At 51.0% G+C, this 17452-nt stretch overlaps 1 protein-coding gene across 1 annotated transcript in view; it reads right to left on the bottom strand.

The window, feature by feature from the left end:
- Window positions 1-938: 938 nt before the first annotated feature.
- Window positions 939-17452, bottom strand: part of LOC144785000 (actin-associated protein FAM107A-like) — a 69771-nt gene continuing 53257 nt past the window's right edge. The window contains exons 5-6 of the mRNA XM_078664119.1: window positions 10778-10919; window positions 939-1106 (exon numbers count right to left, since the gene is read on the bottom strand). Of these exons, the coding sequence (XP_078520245.1) occupies window positions 987-1106; window positions 10778-10919 (262 nt within the window). The 3' untranslated portion in view covers window positions 939-986. The remainder of the gene's footprint in view (window positions 1107-10777; window positions 10920-17452) is intronic.

Raw genomic sequence — 17452 nt, forward strand, 5'->3', positions numbered from 1 at the left:
TTATGTTGAACCCATATACTAAGTGGAAATCCACCAAAGATACGCGCGTCAACTATGCCAGCGGCACGCGGCTTCTCTGAGAAGGACCAGGTACACCACAGAAGGAGACGTGGGCGGCCTCCAGTCAACAACCTTGGCTAACTCACCCGCAGGAAATACAAAATAACAAGTCAGTTACACATTCTAAATGATCTTTTTGGTAGCATATATAATGATCTGTGATTACAATAACACTGTAGGATGTAGTTGCTCATTAGAACACATTGTGAATGTTTAATGTCATTTATTGTTTTCTGTTGAAAATATATTTTTAACCAGTACAACCTGAGATGTGTTTTTTGTACTTGACATTCGTAGTCCAGTTTCCCGACTTCAAAGACACAACTTCATGAACGAGACGCCATTTGCGATTGGTCAGCTGCACTTCCGCCAGGGCATAGACTGAGTCAATTCTTTTGACAACCAACGCGACCAGCTGAGCCCACGTGGATTGTACAAATGTCACTCCGACAGACCTTTCGTTGATGTTTCCTTAAACATGGACATAGAAGAAATCTGTGCCTTTCCACATCACAGGGCATAAGCTTGTCTGTACGCGGCTCATTTGGTAGGCTCTTCGCAGCTAAACACCGCTGCGTCTCTGCATGCTGATTTGATTTGAGCCCCTGGCTCGCGTTCCAAATACATTCAAAATTGTGCTACACCTGGAAGAGCACAGAGTCTTTCTTCCATTTCTAGAAACCTTTGCCCTTTGCCCTAACAGCTAATCCTAGAAGGGCAGACTTCATGAAAGCTGGAGGTCAAGTGTCAAGCTTGGGATGCAACAGCTGCGTGCAGGGTTTAGGACTACCAGCATCCAATCCTGTGCACTGTTACTGGGAGGCCATTGCCTGCAGGCTGTGCGACTCAGAGCTGGCACGCCGACTTGGGAAGCAGCTAAGGCTACAGTTAGAGGAAAAGGTTTTGAGAGCCATCGAAGAGGGAGGTCAGCTGGGGGAGGTTCTCGAGGTTTGCGGTTCCCGCCGGGGACACTTCCTCAGGTTCTCTCTGACCTTTAGGAACTCGTGGGTGCTTCCTTTCCCTTCCTCAGCCTCCTTCTGTTGCCGCTGGAAACAAACACACAGTGGGGAGCGGGGGGGGGTTGGACATGGAGGAGGGAGACAGAGGAGGGGAGAATGAACATAGTAGAAGGGAAAAGACAGGAGAGTAAGAGCTCTTGTCAGTCAGAATACTCTGTAATTACACATTAGCACATAAGCAAGCTGAAGGGCAATAAGTACACATTAAAACTGCACCTGAAGCAAGCTCAAGGGCATTAACTGCACACTGAAAACCGCACCTGAAACAAGCTCAAAGGCATTAACTTCACACTGGACTGCATCTAAAGCAAGCTAAAGGGCATTAACTGTACATTGAAGACTGCACCTGAAGCAAGCTCAAGGGCATTAACTGCACACTGAAGACTGCACCTGAAGCAAGCTCAAGGGCATTAACTGCACACTGGACTGCATCTAATGCAAGCTAAAGGGGAATAACTGCACACTGAAGACCGCACCTGAAGCAAGTGGAAGGCCAATAACTATACTCTGAATACTGGTTATGAAGCTATCAACTGGGAGAAGCCCCTCTCTGGCTTCAACTTTTATATGTTTACATTTTATTTGAAGGATGTTCTATAGTTGGAATCCAGTTGTGTGTAGTAAAAACAATAGTGGCAGCAAAATCCTATAAAAAAAAGTAAGTTTGAAGGAGAAAAAGCTCAGCACATCTGCTTTTCTGCAGAGCAACTCAGGGGTGTGGAATTTATTTTCAAATATCTACTTGCCCAAGGGACGCGATGCTTCAGAAATCTACTTATCTTGTAAAAATGTCTCTGGTCCCTTTTGGCGGCATGTTACAAATTCGGGCAGAGTTCTCTTTATCTGATGGCTCTGATAACAGTGAGTGCCTCTGATTGTGGTTATGGTCAGTCAGGGTTTGGATACTAGCAAGGCTTTTATTTTCGAAATTTCTGCAAATCTGCATAATTCAAATGACACAGGTGAAAAGAGGTAGATCCAGGGTTGGGATACCCCTGTAAGACACTGACCACCCACTCATTTGCACGTTGAAGAGTATTTACTAACTTCTGTTTAATCTCTTCCCAAACTAGAAAAGGTTGGACATTTTCTCCAAGGGCAGGAGAACAACTTTTTCCAAGGCAGGGAGGAACAGGGGGTGTGAAAAGAGTGGATTTTAGCATGAGCAGATATAACATATCATAACGTGTATTTGTATAGCACCTGTTCACTCCAGGGTTTCTTGGCACTGAAACATATGTTTATTTTTGGTATTCAGCTAAATGATATGCATTTTATCACCCTTGGAAGGATGAAAGGTTGAGTAGATGTGCCATGATGGAAACCTGTTAGCATGTACATTTTCTCGTTCAAAAATGGAATTCACAAACGTGTGCTCAGAGTAGGGTTTCCAGGCATAATTTGGTAAACTTTTGTAAATTCGTGAAATTCTTAAATCTGCATCAATGCAAGGACATGTGTCTATGGGTGAACTTTAGTATTAACTCTTTTTATTGCAAGAAATATCACAACAGGAACAATGGCTCATTCTGAAAGTGGCGCGGCCTCCCATGATAATACCAGCAAGTGAGGAGGCCCATGCTGCGCCCAGTTCGATGGTGTAGTACACAGCAAGTCGCCTACAACCCAACTGGGCCGGCCGCGTAGTTAAGGTTCGGGAGCCGCCTTCAAATGTAGTATGCCATAGAGTGAAACAGTAACAATCTCAACTAGTCCCCCCCCCAAGCTCCACCCATCCCACCCCCCTCCTTGTCCAACGGGTGTGAGCTGCAGGAAACTGATGCCTTCTCAGATCATGTCCTGGGAGGCTGCGTGTCGCCGAGCTCTCGGCCTACGAGATTGTGTGGTAGGGCCTGTGAGCGGGGTGTCCGTCAGGTGCAGCAGACGCAGGTATCGGGGGCAGCTCAACTGCCTGAATTCCCCGGTGAGCAGGGTCAGAAACGGTCTCCAAAGTTCTGCAAATTCATCCCCCCTCCCAGCTTTTGCCAGCGACAGCTTCTCCATCCCCAGTACCATCCAGAGCCTATGTAACCACCCAAGCTGCAGAGGAGGTTGAACGTCTCTCCAATGTGCCACAATGTTCTGTACTGCTGCACCCAGCGCGATCGCTATGAGTCTCCCTCTCAAGGATTTCAGGGGGTACATCAAGGCATTAGGGAGGCCAAGCAGCACATAGGCAGGGAACCTGGGGAGCTGGGTGTCTAAGTGTGCGTCGATTAAGTCGAGGATTGCAGTCCAGTAAGGTTGCAGATGTGTGCAGCTCCATAGCAGATGTTCTAGAGTGCCAAGCCCCCCGCATCCCCTCCAGCAGCGATCAGTGACTCGGGAGTCCCAGCGGTGTATGCGTTCAGGCGTGTGATACCAGTACGTGGCTACTTTAGTCAGCGTTTCAGTTAGGCCCATATGATAGGCCGAGTGGCGGGCCCTGTGATATATGCCTTCCCATTCCTTGTGAGTGAGTGTCCTCCCCAGGTCCCTCTCCCATCTGGCCCTCCCTGCATTGTAGGAGTGAATTTTAGTGAGTAGCAAGTGTTGATACAAGTCTGAGAGCAGCTTCTTATCGGAGGTGCGTGTCAACAGCCATTTTTCGTACAACGTGAGGAGTCGCTGTGCGCCGGGCTGAATGGATGGATGAAGCACCCAATGACGGACCTGAAGGTACGGCAGGCGGTCTGATTCTGGAATGCCGTAATCTTCCTTAACTCTCGGAAAGGAGAGAATACCGTTGGGGTCAAACATATGACCTACCGCTCTGCAGGGTGTCGTCCTCCAGACCGTAAACGCCTGAGGGTCAAGACCCAGAGAAAAGTCCGGGTTGCCGAAGATTGGCGTCATCGGGGAGGGGAACGACGTGAAGCCTCGCCGTACCGCCACCTTGTCCCACGTGCTCAGGACCGTACTCGTGATTTCTGACGCGTAAAGGTTGGGGGGTCTATAGCGACGCGGTAAAAATGGGACACTCTGCAGAGGCTGGCCCGCCACCGCCTGGTCCTGGAAGAGCCAGTGTTTACTAGATTCTAATTGATGCCATTCTACCAGTGTGCGCAGCTGGGTGGCTTGAAAGTAGAGGGTAAGGTCTGGTATCCCCACGCCCCCATGGGCCTGGGGAAGTGTAGCAATCACATGCTTAAAGCGCGGCCGACGGCCGTTCCACACATACCGCGCCAGGTCGGATTGCGTCTTGTGGAGCCACCCCACTGGGGGGCGTAGGGGGAGAGTTTGAAAAACTTATAGAATCTGAGGCAGCAAGGTCATTTTGACGGCCGCAATACGTCCTAGCCAGGAGAGGGTGAGGTGTTTCCACCATCCGAGCTCCCCGTTTAGGCGCGCGCTAAGCCTCGCGTAGTTGGCGTCCGCCGTAGCTCTCACCGTCGGTGCCAACAGAACCCCGAGATAGGAAACGGGGGAGGTGGGCCACCGCAGGTCGTATTCAGCCTTGACCTCTGCCAGCACATCGGGTGGTAAAGAGACGTTCAGGGCCTCTGATTTCCCCACATTGACCTTGAAGCCCGAGGCCAAGGCAAAGGTGTGGAGTTCCACAAAGAGCGCCCGAAGGGATTGCATCGGCGACATCAGGGAGAGCAGAATGTCGTCCGCGTACAGACTGAACTTATGCGTATCGCCGCCGAACGGGATACCTTTAATGAGGCGGTGTTGCCGTATCCGTTGTGCCAATGGCTCCATATAGAGAGCGAATAGCAGGGGGGACAGTGGGCACCCCTGCCTGGTACCTCAGCCAATCGGAAAGCGCGGAGATGTGTGGCCATTGACTCTGACTGTCGCAGCTGGTCGGCGATAACAGTTAAAAATCCGGTTGCGGAGAGTCTCCACTATGCCAAACTTCTGGAGGGCCAGGTCTAAATACGGCCAGTGCACTCGGTCGAATGCCTTCTCGGCATCGATGGTAAGGAGCATGCAGCCTGGTCTCGTGCGAGACCCGGCCTCTATCAAGTGAAGAACCCGCCTGGTGTTGTCGCTGGTCTGCCGCTGCGGGATAAATCCTGCTTGATCGGGTTCCACTAGTTGCTGCATATAAGGGGCAAGCCTGCTCGCGATGATTCCTGTGTACAATTTGAGATCTATGTTCAAAAGGGATATTGGCCGGTATGATCCACACCGGGTGGGGTCGCGGCCAGGCTTAGGTATCACCGATATCGCAGCTTCCAGTAGATCCGGGGGCACAGCACCAGGCTGATCGAAGGTGTTAAATTGATCACGTAGTAAAGGGGCCACTTGGGGGCAAAACGTCTTGTAAAAGGCCGCCGAGTAGCCGTCCGGCCCTGGCGATTTACCCAACTTGAGGCGAGATGTCGCCGAGATCACTTCCTCCAACCCTATGGGGCGATCCAGGAACTCCGCCTGTGCCTCACCTAAAGAAGGGAGGGTTGCGCCCTGGAGGTAGTCCCGACCGTGTTGTAGATCCAAGCGGTCCACCTCGTAGAGGTCGGCATAGAAGTTCCCGAAGGCAGCGGCAATCGCCCCATCGTCCACGACCGGGTCGTCATCCCCAACCTGGAAGGACCAAACGAGCCACCTCTGTTGCTGCTCTGCTTGCCAGGAGTCTCCAATATCAGTCTCCTCCGGTATAGAACGCGTGCCGCAGCCGAAGGGCGGCGTACTCTGCTACATCTTGGTCTAAGGCCGCAAGCATCTTTCTTTCTTTCTGTGCATAATTGGCGCCAGGCTCGGGCGGCCCCCGTGCGTTGGTGCTCCAGCTCCGCCACGCGTTGGGTGATCTCGGCCCTCTTTTGCGCACGTTCCTTATTGTTCGCCGCGGCTAGGGAGATGAATTCACCCCGGAGGACCGCCTTGAGTGCTGCCCATTGGGTGGCTCTGGTGGTGTCGCCATTCGCGTTGTGAGCGAGGAAGTGGCTCAGGGCAGTCTTAATGCGCTCCACCACAGCCGGGCTACGTAATAAGCTGTCGCGCAGTCGCCAGTGCCGCTGGGGTCTAAGGGTGGATGGCATCAGGAAGGATGCTACTACTGGGGAATGTCCGACAGGGAGGCCGGTTGGATCTCGACGTCCCGTGTGCAAGACGCCAGTTGGGAGGAGCACAGGAGATAGTCGAGACGCGCATATGTTTTGTGGACCGCCGAGTAATACGTGTACGCCATGGTGCGCGGGTGCATCTGTCGCCATAAGTCGATTAAGCCCAGATCTGCAAGACGGGACTGGCCCGTTTTCGAGAGCGCTCCCACCTGACCCGAGCGTTGACCGGACCGATCTCCGATGTTGTGAAACACCAAATTGAGGTCCCCCCCCAGCAATAAATGTGTGTGAGTGTTGGCTGTGACCGCCTCCAATGCCCTGTGTAAGAATGCCTCTTGACCATCATTGGGTGCGTAAATGGAGCCTATTAAGAGTGTCTGCCCAGCAATGGAAAAGCGATGTGCCAACAGCCTGCCCTTGATTTCAGCCTCCTTATGTAGGACCCGTCCCTCGAATGTTTTGGCCACTAGTATTGCTACCCCAGCCGCTTTCTTATTAGCAGAGGAAAAGAATTGCCACGGGAAGGAGCGTGTTTTAAGTCTATGGTGGTCTTTGGAGAGCAAGTGCGTTTCCTGCAGGAGGCAGATGTCCGCTTTGGAGCGCTCCAGTAGTGAGAGGATCGCTCTGCGCTTGATAGGGTTGTTGAGTCCTCGTACGTTGAGAGTGAGGATAGTCAATGGGCGGGTCATGGCAAATCTACAAGTGGAGAAGCTGTGTTGCGCGCGTGGGCCTCAAGGGCGAACCAGGAGAAACGGCTCTGTGTAAGGCCCGTGGACAAGGAGGACCCCCCTCCCAGCACCCCGCCCCCCTTCCCCCCTCTCCCCTCCAACTCCCCCTAGCAACTCCCCCCCTCCCATCTGGACCCCTCCCTAACCCCAACAGGAATCCATAAAGGAACATCCCCGTGTTAGCCCTCAAGCACAATATTGTCCAAGTCCGGCCCCACTAGGGGACAAGTCAGTGGAAGTTACCTGAGTGGACGTCCGGCCACTAGGCCCCTCTCCCTCGCTCCCCCTCCCCGGAGCCCAATACCTGCTAGAAGATCAGTGCTGAAGTGTTCTCCCCCTGAAAAAGCCTCAGGCAGTCGGTGCAGTGTCGCGGGCCACCTCTCGTATTGCGCTCGCCATATCTGCCCTTATAGACAGCGGGTCTGAGCGCTTACTGGATCCGGAGGATCGACGGCTCGCAACTCGTTGCCAGCCATCTCTCGTGATGCGCCGCCGTCGAGGGGTAGGTGCGTCCTCTTCTGTTGCCATGATTCCCAACACTCCGCTGGTGTCTTGGAGAGAGCGGAGTTGGTGTAAAGTTCCATTCCACCTGAAGATGATGCGGAAGGGGTGGCCCCAGGCATACGGCGTTTCATGTTCTCGTAGGAAGTCCGTCGCGATCTTAAAGGACTTACGTTTCTGGAGTGTGATAGCAGATAGGTCTTGATAAAGGGCCACTGGATGACCTCGGAACTTCAAGGGCTGCTTCTTCCTAGCTTCACTCAGGATACGTTCCTTGAGCGCTTAGTCCGGGAGAAAGGCCAAGATGTCCGGCGGTGGGGCTAAGGTTCGCTTCGCTAGTCCCACACGATGGGCCCTGTCAATCTGAATGTGGAAGTCCGCCGGCTCGCCCAGGATGTCACGGAACAAGTCTTGTAGGTAGCCTGCCACGTCGGTACCTTCTTCTTTGGATGGAACGCCTCGGACCCGGATGTTGTTCCGGCGTGACCTGTTCTCAAGGTCCTCGGCGTGGGCCTGGAAGTCCAGCTGCTGGTCTTTCAGGCGTATCACCTCCTGTTGCAGCTGCACTATCTCCTCATCCCTGGCAGTATCCGCACCCTCTATGGCGGCCACTCGCTCCCCGAGGCTGTCCACTTCTCTCCGCACCTCCCTGACCTCGCCCGCCACCTCCTGCTTCAAGGTAAGGAAGTCCTCTCTGAGAGAGTTGAAGAGGGATTCCAGAAAGGAGCGAGTTATAGGGGGTTCGCTCGAGTCGGCGTCTTGCTGGGCTTTTGACTTGCCCGGTGATGGTTGCCCTCTGTCCGTTTTCATTTGGGATTTGTGCAGCATTTCAGGCAGTGTTCTCTCGCCCTTCTTCACTCCCCTTTGGGTGGCCATGCTGAGGGGGGTCGCCTCCACTCCGCTCCGATGATCGAGGGGGCGGCGGTCACAGGGCGCCGCGACTAGGCCACGTGGGACCCCTGTGGTGAGGCCTCCGATCGTCCCAGTAGTGCAGTGCCACTCAGTAGTGGCCAGTGGTACTCATAGGGCGGCAAGTGTTGACCGCAGGCCCCGGAAGTAGGCGCCTCGGCAAGGGGGCCGCTCTGTGAACGAGGATGGCGGCCACCCCGGAGCTCGTCCGCTCTCAGCTGGGTCGGTGCGGCGTGCTGGGTGTTCATGGTTGACCAGCGGGCCCAACGGGCGCCCCGATGGCAGTCGGGAAGCGCCGCACCAACGTAGTCCGCAGCCGTGACCTCGAGCAGTATCCGGGCAGGCGACTCCGTCCCTGTCGGGCGCCCAGGTCCGGGCCGCGTCGCCCCACAGGGCGGGCAACGCTCCTCCGTCTCACGCTGGCCCCGTAGCTTGGTGTACGGCCTGGTTCGCACCGTGACAAAATGGCAGCCGGGGCCGTGACGCCGGCCGCTCCCCCGAGTCCCTCTAGGCAGATCGGCGTCCTTCTTGTCCCCACTCCGCGGGGGACCCGGATCGGGGCAGATGCGGCGGGCCGGTCGTCCGGGGGCTGTCCCGGCAGGCTCACCGTGTGTCTCGGCAGCTATCAGGAGGTGCCTCGCCCGTGTAGGCCGCAGCCGCGGCCTCGAGTAGCGATCTGGGCGGAGGCCCCCGTCTCCACTGGGCGCCGAGACTCGAGGCCCGTACAGTCACCGGTCGTCGCTGCTCCTCGGGGCCGGCCGGCGCCTCTCTGCCGCGCGTCGGCCCCACAGCTGGGATATCAAGCAGGTCCGGCACCCGCGACCCCCGGGTTGGTGTCGCCTTGTCTGCCTCCGGTCTCGGCCGCCGCGGCGGGCTATCTCGACGCCTTCTCTCTCTCCCTCTTTCAATGGTATCGGGCCTCGGGGGTACCCCGGGATTGTCTAGGCTGTGGCGCGTGTCCCGGCTGCCTCTGCTGTGCCAAGGCCGGGGGGAGAACGCTAAAATTCCGGCTTGGGCCCAGACGGATCGGAGGAGCTCCGGAGAGAAGCGTCCGTTCACTCCGCCATCTTGGCCACGCCCCTATGGGTGAACTTTAGGGTCATAATTTAAGAATTGGGCACCTGGATTATTTTCATGTTGCCCATTGTGATTTTACATTGATTCTTCCTCAATTTGCTTTTAAATATTGGCATGCATCCAACGCATTTACTAAAATGTGTTTCAAAGAAAGTTGAGCAACAGTTTAGAAAATCGCTTTTTTCAAGGTGTAATTTTTTTATGTGTACATTTTATTTCAAAAGCAAAAAATAACCAATCTTGCTTTCAGGGATCAACATGTAATCAGGAAGAATTCTGTGAGGATTGTACATGAAAAGTTGTTGTCCTTGACTCCAGACAAAATGTCCTTGGTATCGGGCGACAGGAATTCCACACCCCTGCAACTTAGGCCCAAAAAATATTTTGTTGGAAAAATCTTCAGCAAAAGTGTTTTTTCTATAAATTTCACTTGCAGATGAAGTTATGCAAAGGTGTCCAATTTTACAAATTTAGGAACTTTGTCACATTTACATACATTTGCAGGTGTGATGCTGAAACCCCTTGGTTTACTAGGCATTTAAGCTTACTTACCTTCCACGAGAGTGTCTACAAATGCCTGTTATGACTGTTGTTTCAACTCAGCTCCCCACGACCACCGGTCCTCGAAGACTAGCCTAGCATGACCACCTGAAATCCACATCTGCAATGAGATGCAGCAAGGTTTGCACTTCTCTGAGGCCCTTTGGGTCTCTGTTCCACAGGTGGACACGGGCAGGTAGGAGGCGGGGAGTTTCGTATGGGAAACCAGCTTCCTATCAGCCTTTCCTTGGACAACTGGGTGGAGGTCTCCTTTTCTCAGGCACTTCTTTGCTCTGGCCTGGAAACCTCTTGTCTTCCCACACAAGCATCTCCTGTGGTTCAGGAGCATCTGAGATGGGGGCGCTCCTTCAACCCCATCCCCCGCCCCGCTGAATGCAGCTTGTATCCCATCATCACCTTTTCTAGAGTGTCCTTTGAACCTCCACTTCCAGCCTCCTTTAATCAACCAGACCTCTGCTTCATCACACCAAGGCCAGCCCTAAGCAATAAAAGTTTATTCGCTCCCTAGCAAGAAGCACTGGCCAGAATCCCCTTAAAAGCAACAAAGTTTGACCCTCTTTGAGTGTCACTTCACAAAAATGTGCTTTCTCAGCACCTCTCCAGCTGTGTCCAAACTCCTACCCAAGTTACCTCTGTGGATTATGGAGAGATCTTTATAAATCTCCCATCCCACCAACACCTCCACAGCTCGCTCCAGACCCTTCAGCATGTAGGGGCAGATTTACAAGCCCCTTGCGCCACTTTTGCGTCACTTTTCCCATGTTAAAAGTGATGCACAACTGGCGCAAGGGGCTTGTAAATATGCCCTGTAATCTCTGCTCACTGTCAAGACATTGTTCTGAATTCCTTTCCAACACCTTCCCTCCTTTCAAGTCCCATCTTTGCGTCATCTCTTCTTACCACCTGGAGATATTTCTGACCCGTTCCTCACCTCTTCTCTTCTCTGCTGCCACCTCAAGAGCTCCTTCTGCAGCGGCGGCTGCTCCGGCGCTGGTTCCGCTCCAACCCCCTCCTGGCACCGGCGTCTTTCCAGAACCCTCAGCAGCTCTGGTTTGCTGTGTAGGACCAGGCCCCTGGAAAAGAGTGAAAACTGCTATGAGTATCTCCTAGTAAACTGGTTGTCCCACAAAGTGCACTGTGATCCCCTCTGGATGGCTCTGCTCTGAGAGTATAGGGTTAGCCCTACCTGTACAGAAGCAGGTACGCTGCCCGGTCCATATGTCACACATCTTGTGTCCATGCGTAGAAAACCCTCACCAGCCATTTCTCAAATCAAACACACAAGCTGCCCTGGTGACCACCTCATATGTCTGCTTAGAGTCAGCCCTTCTCGCTGCCGGACAAAGAATTATATAAGAACTACAGGTCTCTGGAAAGCTGGATATAACAAAAACATACATTCAATCAATCAATCAGGGTTTTTAGTGCGCACTACTCACCCGTGAGGGTCTCAAGTTGCTGGGAGGGTGCGAACAGTGAACATAGACCCAATCATTCTCTCTCTCACTGTCACATCCATAGCGCCTCAAATGCACTAGTGAGGTAACACCACTCTGCCCACTCCAGCTCAGACAGGGGCACTCCAGCACTCCATGGTGGGGGTAACTTGTCCACATCCACTCAAGGTAGAGTAAGCTGTCAAATGCAACCTCTCGTGGACGTTGATGTAGGGTGGTCTCCCCAAAGGTTCTTCTCAGTTCCACCTAAGTATCGGCTCGGTCAGTGAACACTAGATGTGGAATGCGAAGGTGTGTGGAACTGTCTGTGCGCCAAAGCCAGTGAGAAGGACCCCCCAGTTTCGATAGTGCACCCCCTCCAGCGCCCAGTGTCTCATCCATGAGCTGGTGGGTGTTAGTGTGATTCACTGCACATCACCAGCTTAGTGCCTACCAAAGGACTGTGGTTTCAGGTGCCCAGTGGAGACAGGTCCCATGGCACGGAGAGCCTATCAGAATCTGCCTGTCAGCGACAAGTTCCTGCCTGTCCAGTCCTTCGGTCCCCCAAAGGGTCGCTCCTTTCTACCAGACCTGGGCATTTAACTACCAGGTTACACCTCCTTCAGGAGTGAGGACAGGTCCTACCATCCACGCCTGGCCTGGCAGAGCAGAGGCCTCTTAGCGCTACCCCAGAGACCAGACCTCTACTCAGCTGACTCTAACGTACTGGAATATTGCACTTATGCACGCGCATGCGCCTGCCCTAAGCCAATCAGATGGATGCGCTGCACTCACGTGACCTAATCAGCTAATTTTCTTCCTCCCAGAACTCCAAGCACGTGGCTGGCCTGGTGCTCAGCAAACAGGATACCTGCTGCCATGTTCAAACAGTCACCTGCAGACATACATACTTTTTAATGCTCTTGCTCCTGGTTCAATAAAGCAAGGTCCCCTCTGGTCGATTCCAAACCACACTTTTTCTTTAGCAGGCCCAATGCGGTCACGGCAAAAACTGGGGAAAGGAGGACAATCTCCACATTCAAACTGATCCAACTGCAGAGTTTGTCCAGACAGTGGATCAGGAATGTATCTACAGCCCAAGTGACAGACCTGCTCATCGCTGTTCATTGCCCAGCCAGTACTCGCCTTGCGGACACTGGAGCCAGTTACTGGTTGGGTCCAGGGCTTAATATGATAAAAAAAATAGTGCCAGGGCCCTAGTCAGGAGGCCGCTGCAGCTTGTGCCACCCATTGCCTCTGACATCGCTGCCAACGACAGCACCAACATAATGACTAACCCTCACACTACTACAAGTGTGAGAATTCAGAATATTCCAGGCCCCCAAAGCTATAATAAATGCTTGGGACACATGCATTAGTCGTTTTAATGTATATTGTATTAATAAACAACTGTTATTGTGCTCAACTTTAAATTAGACAAACAGTGCCACCGCATGGTAAACTGTCATAAGTGCCGGTGTTAACCATTAAGTACTAGCGCCGAGCACCAGAAACCACTGACTCAAATTAAGCACTGGTTAGGGTCATGTTTCTGCCATCTGGAAACTGTACCCGTCTTGGGTTCCAGCTCCTCTCCTTTCACTCCTTCCATATAAACATGATGCTTGTAAATCGTGCTGCCTCGATGCTAGATTCCATACTTTATGCCAGCAGCAGGCCTGACCTCATCATGGCGTCCGACAGCGTAATACTTCTGCCAACATCTGTTGCGTGATGTGGCTTCTCACCCCCTTGCCACGGTTCTCCTCAACTTTGTCCAATGCAAATTCAGGGGTCCAGGGCGTACTGAATCCCAACATATTGTTTCACCAAGACGTCTGGACTCCTCCACTCTGTTCAGACACGGCAAGAACTCACAGTTGCTTGAGTTGCTCGGTGACCCCATTCTCCCTTTTCTTGTCCGCAACAACGCACACCTCTTGGCGTCTTGAGGAAGTGTTCACACGATAGAAGCAGGTACACAGGACAGATGTGCTAAATGTGTGCCGGCTTGGAGGTGGCACACATTTAGGGCCTGATTAACATCTCGGTGGGCGGGTTACTCCATCAAAACGGTGTTGGATATCCAGTCCGCTGAAATATAAATCCCATAGGAAATAATCGCATTTATATACTCGGCAGATGGAATATATGTCACTGTTCTGATAGAGAAACCCTCCGCTGAGATAAAAATCAGGCCCTTTAGATTTTTCCTAGTCCCTTCCCCCACTGCTCCCCATGAGTGTCCAGTGAGAGGGGAAACATCGGTTACATTGCGGTGTTTACACCGCAATACCTTTACAACGCGGGTATTACAACAAAAGTCATTACAATGACTTGCAGTAGATGGCGCTCTAACCTAAGGAATAGTATGATTTACTATTCCAACACCTTCCCTACTGTACGCAGACTGGAGTTGAAATAGTAAATCATACTATTCCTAAATCCAACGCCCTCCAACGCAAGTCGTTGTAACAAATTACGTTGTAATGCCTGCGTTGTAAAGGTATCGCGGTGTAAACACCACGATGTAACATCATATATTCGCACTCAAGGGAAACTGGAACATCGGGGTCAAGTGTTTCTCTGGATCCCTTTCCAACGCAGGCCAGGACCACATGGTCATCATTTGGCACCCTGGATGCTGACCACAGAGATGGTCAGTTGAGTCTCCTTTGAGGGTATTTGTATTGTCGCAATTGCATAGCTCCTCATACCCCATTGTGGGGCGCTGAGTAACATTTTCTGATGGGTAGCACCCTACACCGCAGGGAAGTGCACGGTTGGCAGAATGTTGTGTTTGTTGTGTTGTTTTGTGGGAAGCATTTTGGAGTTGTGCCAGAATAACCGGAGAGGTGCTTTTGTCGTGTCTTGCAACGCAGCGCCTAGTATTGTGGTGGAGGATGAAATGTGGCAGATAGATGCATAAAATATAATTAATAATAGCTGTTGGTTATAATTTACTCTCCAGGTACCAGCCTATAATTTACTTTGCAGGCTCTGTGTCACATGGTGTAGCCGGTGCCTGCGCGAGCCCTCCTAGGGCCTCTAGGGCCGCCCTCAGTGGTGCATCAGTGTGCAAGCGTGGAGCAGCACGCTAACTGTTGCTCATTTTTTAGGTCGAGACTACGAGACAGCACAATCCGTCTGGTTGCACAATATATTGTGGGCTTACCAGGGACTCACAGGACTTGGAGCCCACCCACTGCTTACTATTGTTTGGCTTCCATCTCACTGTCATTTGACTGTTGCTTATTTGTTGGTTTCTTGTCAATCTTGTGATTGTCCCTCCCATGGAGCATTGCCTGTTAACAAATCTCTTTGATTTGCTGGCTTCAAAACTTCCACTGATTGCTATTATGGAACTACTTTTGTTTTTCTTTGAGCACTTCATGAGAGTGCATGTGTTTTCCAGCTGTCTTCTGGTGTGCTTTTCTACCCTATTGCTTTCTCTGCCAATGTACTACCCTCCACCTGCAATCATGGTGCGCTCTCTCGCCCTTGTGCTTCTGCTTCCTGTGTGCCACACTATTCTCTTTCACCTGTCTTCTCTCCTTCATGTTGCTTCTCCCTCACCCGCCATGTTGCTTCTCTGTCCGCCTGCCTAGTTGCTTCTCCCTCAACAGCTTTCACTCATCCATTTTTTTTAAAAAGCACTTTTGTGTTACACTTTAAACTCTCAGATCGATTACTTAAAAAAGCATCCTTTTATAGGCAAGCATCTATAAAGTAATGCAACAGCTGTGTCATTGTACCTAGTGATTTTTAGCCATGCTGCACAACAGCCACAATACTGTGCAGCATGGTTCAATAGGTTTAATGGGTGAGACCTTTTGGCTTTGCCAGTGTTTGTTCTGTTTTCTGGGCATGCCCTGAGGACTTCACATGGCCCCAGACTGTACCAGGTGCAGTGATGATGCAATTTCAAGTGCTGCGCTTCTTGTGCAAAGCAGAGTAGCTGCCCCCAGGGTGTATTTAATGGTTGCGCAATATTTTTGTTGGCTGTTAAATACAAGCAGAGGACATCTGGTCACAGTTCAGTCCCAAATTAATGGCTGTGTGTTATTTTAGTGACACACTAAGACCGGAAATGCATCGATAGACCCACATATATGTGCTGCCAGACACCTGAAAGACGCTTGCCCTTCTGCTTGAAGCAGCACGGTCTGCTTTACTGCACTAAGCCTTGCTTGCTTTAAAATGTGTTTTTTCAAATGTTCACAACGGTACAATTGTGACACTTGTGTTTCTATCTAGGGGTGGGCTTGGGGATAGAAGTCTGATGCAGAACAGTGGGTGGAATTGGCTAAACACTGGCTCTTTGCCTCACTTTTAGGTCTCGCCTATACAGCGCACACGCTGTACTATGAGACCTATTGTTTACAGTTCAGTGGGCTTACAGCCCGCCCACAGCATACCATTGGTTGTTTTTGTTGTCACTTTCATTTGTAGACTTTTGATTGCTTAGCTCCCATAGGCTTCCCTTGCTTTCTTGTGTTATCTCCTCCCTGGCGCATGGACCAAGAACATGTTCTTCTTCGTCTTCGCTCCTCCTTGTCTTCGTGCAACGGACTCTTTTTGTTTCATTTTATAAGCGTGTCGGTATTTTTCCTGGATCTGCAATGTGCTTTCCTACTTTTAACTCAGGCATGTGGCCAATTTTTAGGGTTGCTTTCACCCTATCTGCTGTCTCTATTGATGCTTTAGTTATTTATGCCCACAACAGTACTGGTCTATGCCACTCCACTCTATGCTACTCCAATCTACACCACTCCATGCCACTCTACACCACTTCACTCCACTCCTCTCTATTCTATGCCACTCCACTGTACACCACTCCACTGTACGCCATCCCCTTCTACGCTATGCCACTCCTTTCCATTGTACGCCACTCCACCCCACTCTACTCTACGCCACTCTACCCCACACCACACACCACTCCATTCCACTCCACTCTTGTCTATGCCACTCCACTCCACTCTACGGCACTCTACTGTACCCCACTCTACTCTATGGTGCTTTACGCCACTATACTCTAGACCAGTGTTTCCCAAACTGTGGTCCGCGGACCCCCAGGGGTCCATGACACATTCCCAGGGGGTCCGCAGGCAACAGTTTTAAAAGCACTGAAAAGTTTCTTGTATAATTAGCAGCTTTCCAGCAGCAATAAAAGTGTCAAGAGAATGCCAGTGATTAATGTACCTGCTGGAGATTGAGGAGAGTTTTGTTCAGTGGCAGCTTTGACTTAACTAATGTAGCACAGGGGGTTAATGTGCCTACTGCAAAGAACGTGTAACATGCATTTTAGAAAAGCAGTATTTTATGTGCATAGGTTCGTGGTTACTGCTTTTGTCATAGAGATTCTTTTGTTACTGTGCACTTCATAAGTGACAATCGTAATCTAGCAGAGGGACCTATAAACTGTCATCAAAGAGCTGCTTGCAAACTGCATGGTACCAGTTAGTAACTTTTGTTTTTTTCCAGTTATTCATTATCCTGATGCTGCTAAAAAGATTTATTTGGGTGGAAATACATTTTTAATGTTAAAGTCAGTGCTAGCCACTGTGTTATGTTCTGAATCCTGAGTTTGTGCTTTTCCAGACCAAGCACTCTTTAAACATTTTATATACACACTGATTTACATGTATGATTCAATGTCTCTATATGTGTGTGATGTAAAGTGCTCTGACAACCTACACTGGTATGAGAGATGCTATAAAACAAAATAAATAAATGTGACAGAGGGGCTATTACTTCAATATAAAATACTAAGGACCAGATGTACGATCCGATTTTTATATGCGTGAACGGGTTCGTGAACCCGTTCGCGCATGCAAAAACGTATTGGGCCATGTACATTGCCTATTTCGCAAGTCGCAATTTGTTTGCGACTCGCTAAATAGGTTTTGCAACTTACTATTTGGAAGGGGCATTCCCTTCCAAATAGCGAGTCTTAAAACCATGTACAAATGTTTTGCGGTCGCAAAACATTCGCAATTACCACCTACTTCAAGTAGATGGTAATGCATTTGCAAATGGGAAGGGGTCCTCAGGGGACCCCTTCCCCGTTGCAAATCCCTGCAAAATTATTTTTTAAGGGCAGGCAGTGGTCCCAGGGAACTCTGCCTGCCCATAGAAAATGAAACGAAAAAGTTTCATTTTCTTTTTTT

The sequence above is a fragment of the Lissotriton helveticus genome, chromosome 10 (genome assembly GCF_964261635.1).
Source record: "Lissotriton helveticus chromosome 10, aLisHel1.1, whole genome shotgun sequence".
NCBI lineage: Eukaryota > Metazoa > Chordata > Amphibia > Caudata > Salamandridae > Lissotriton > Lissotriton helveticus.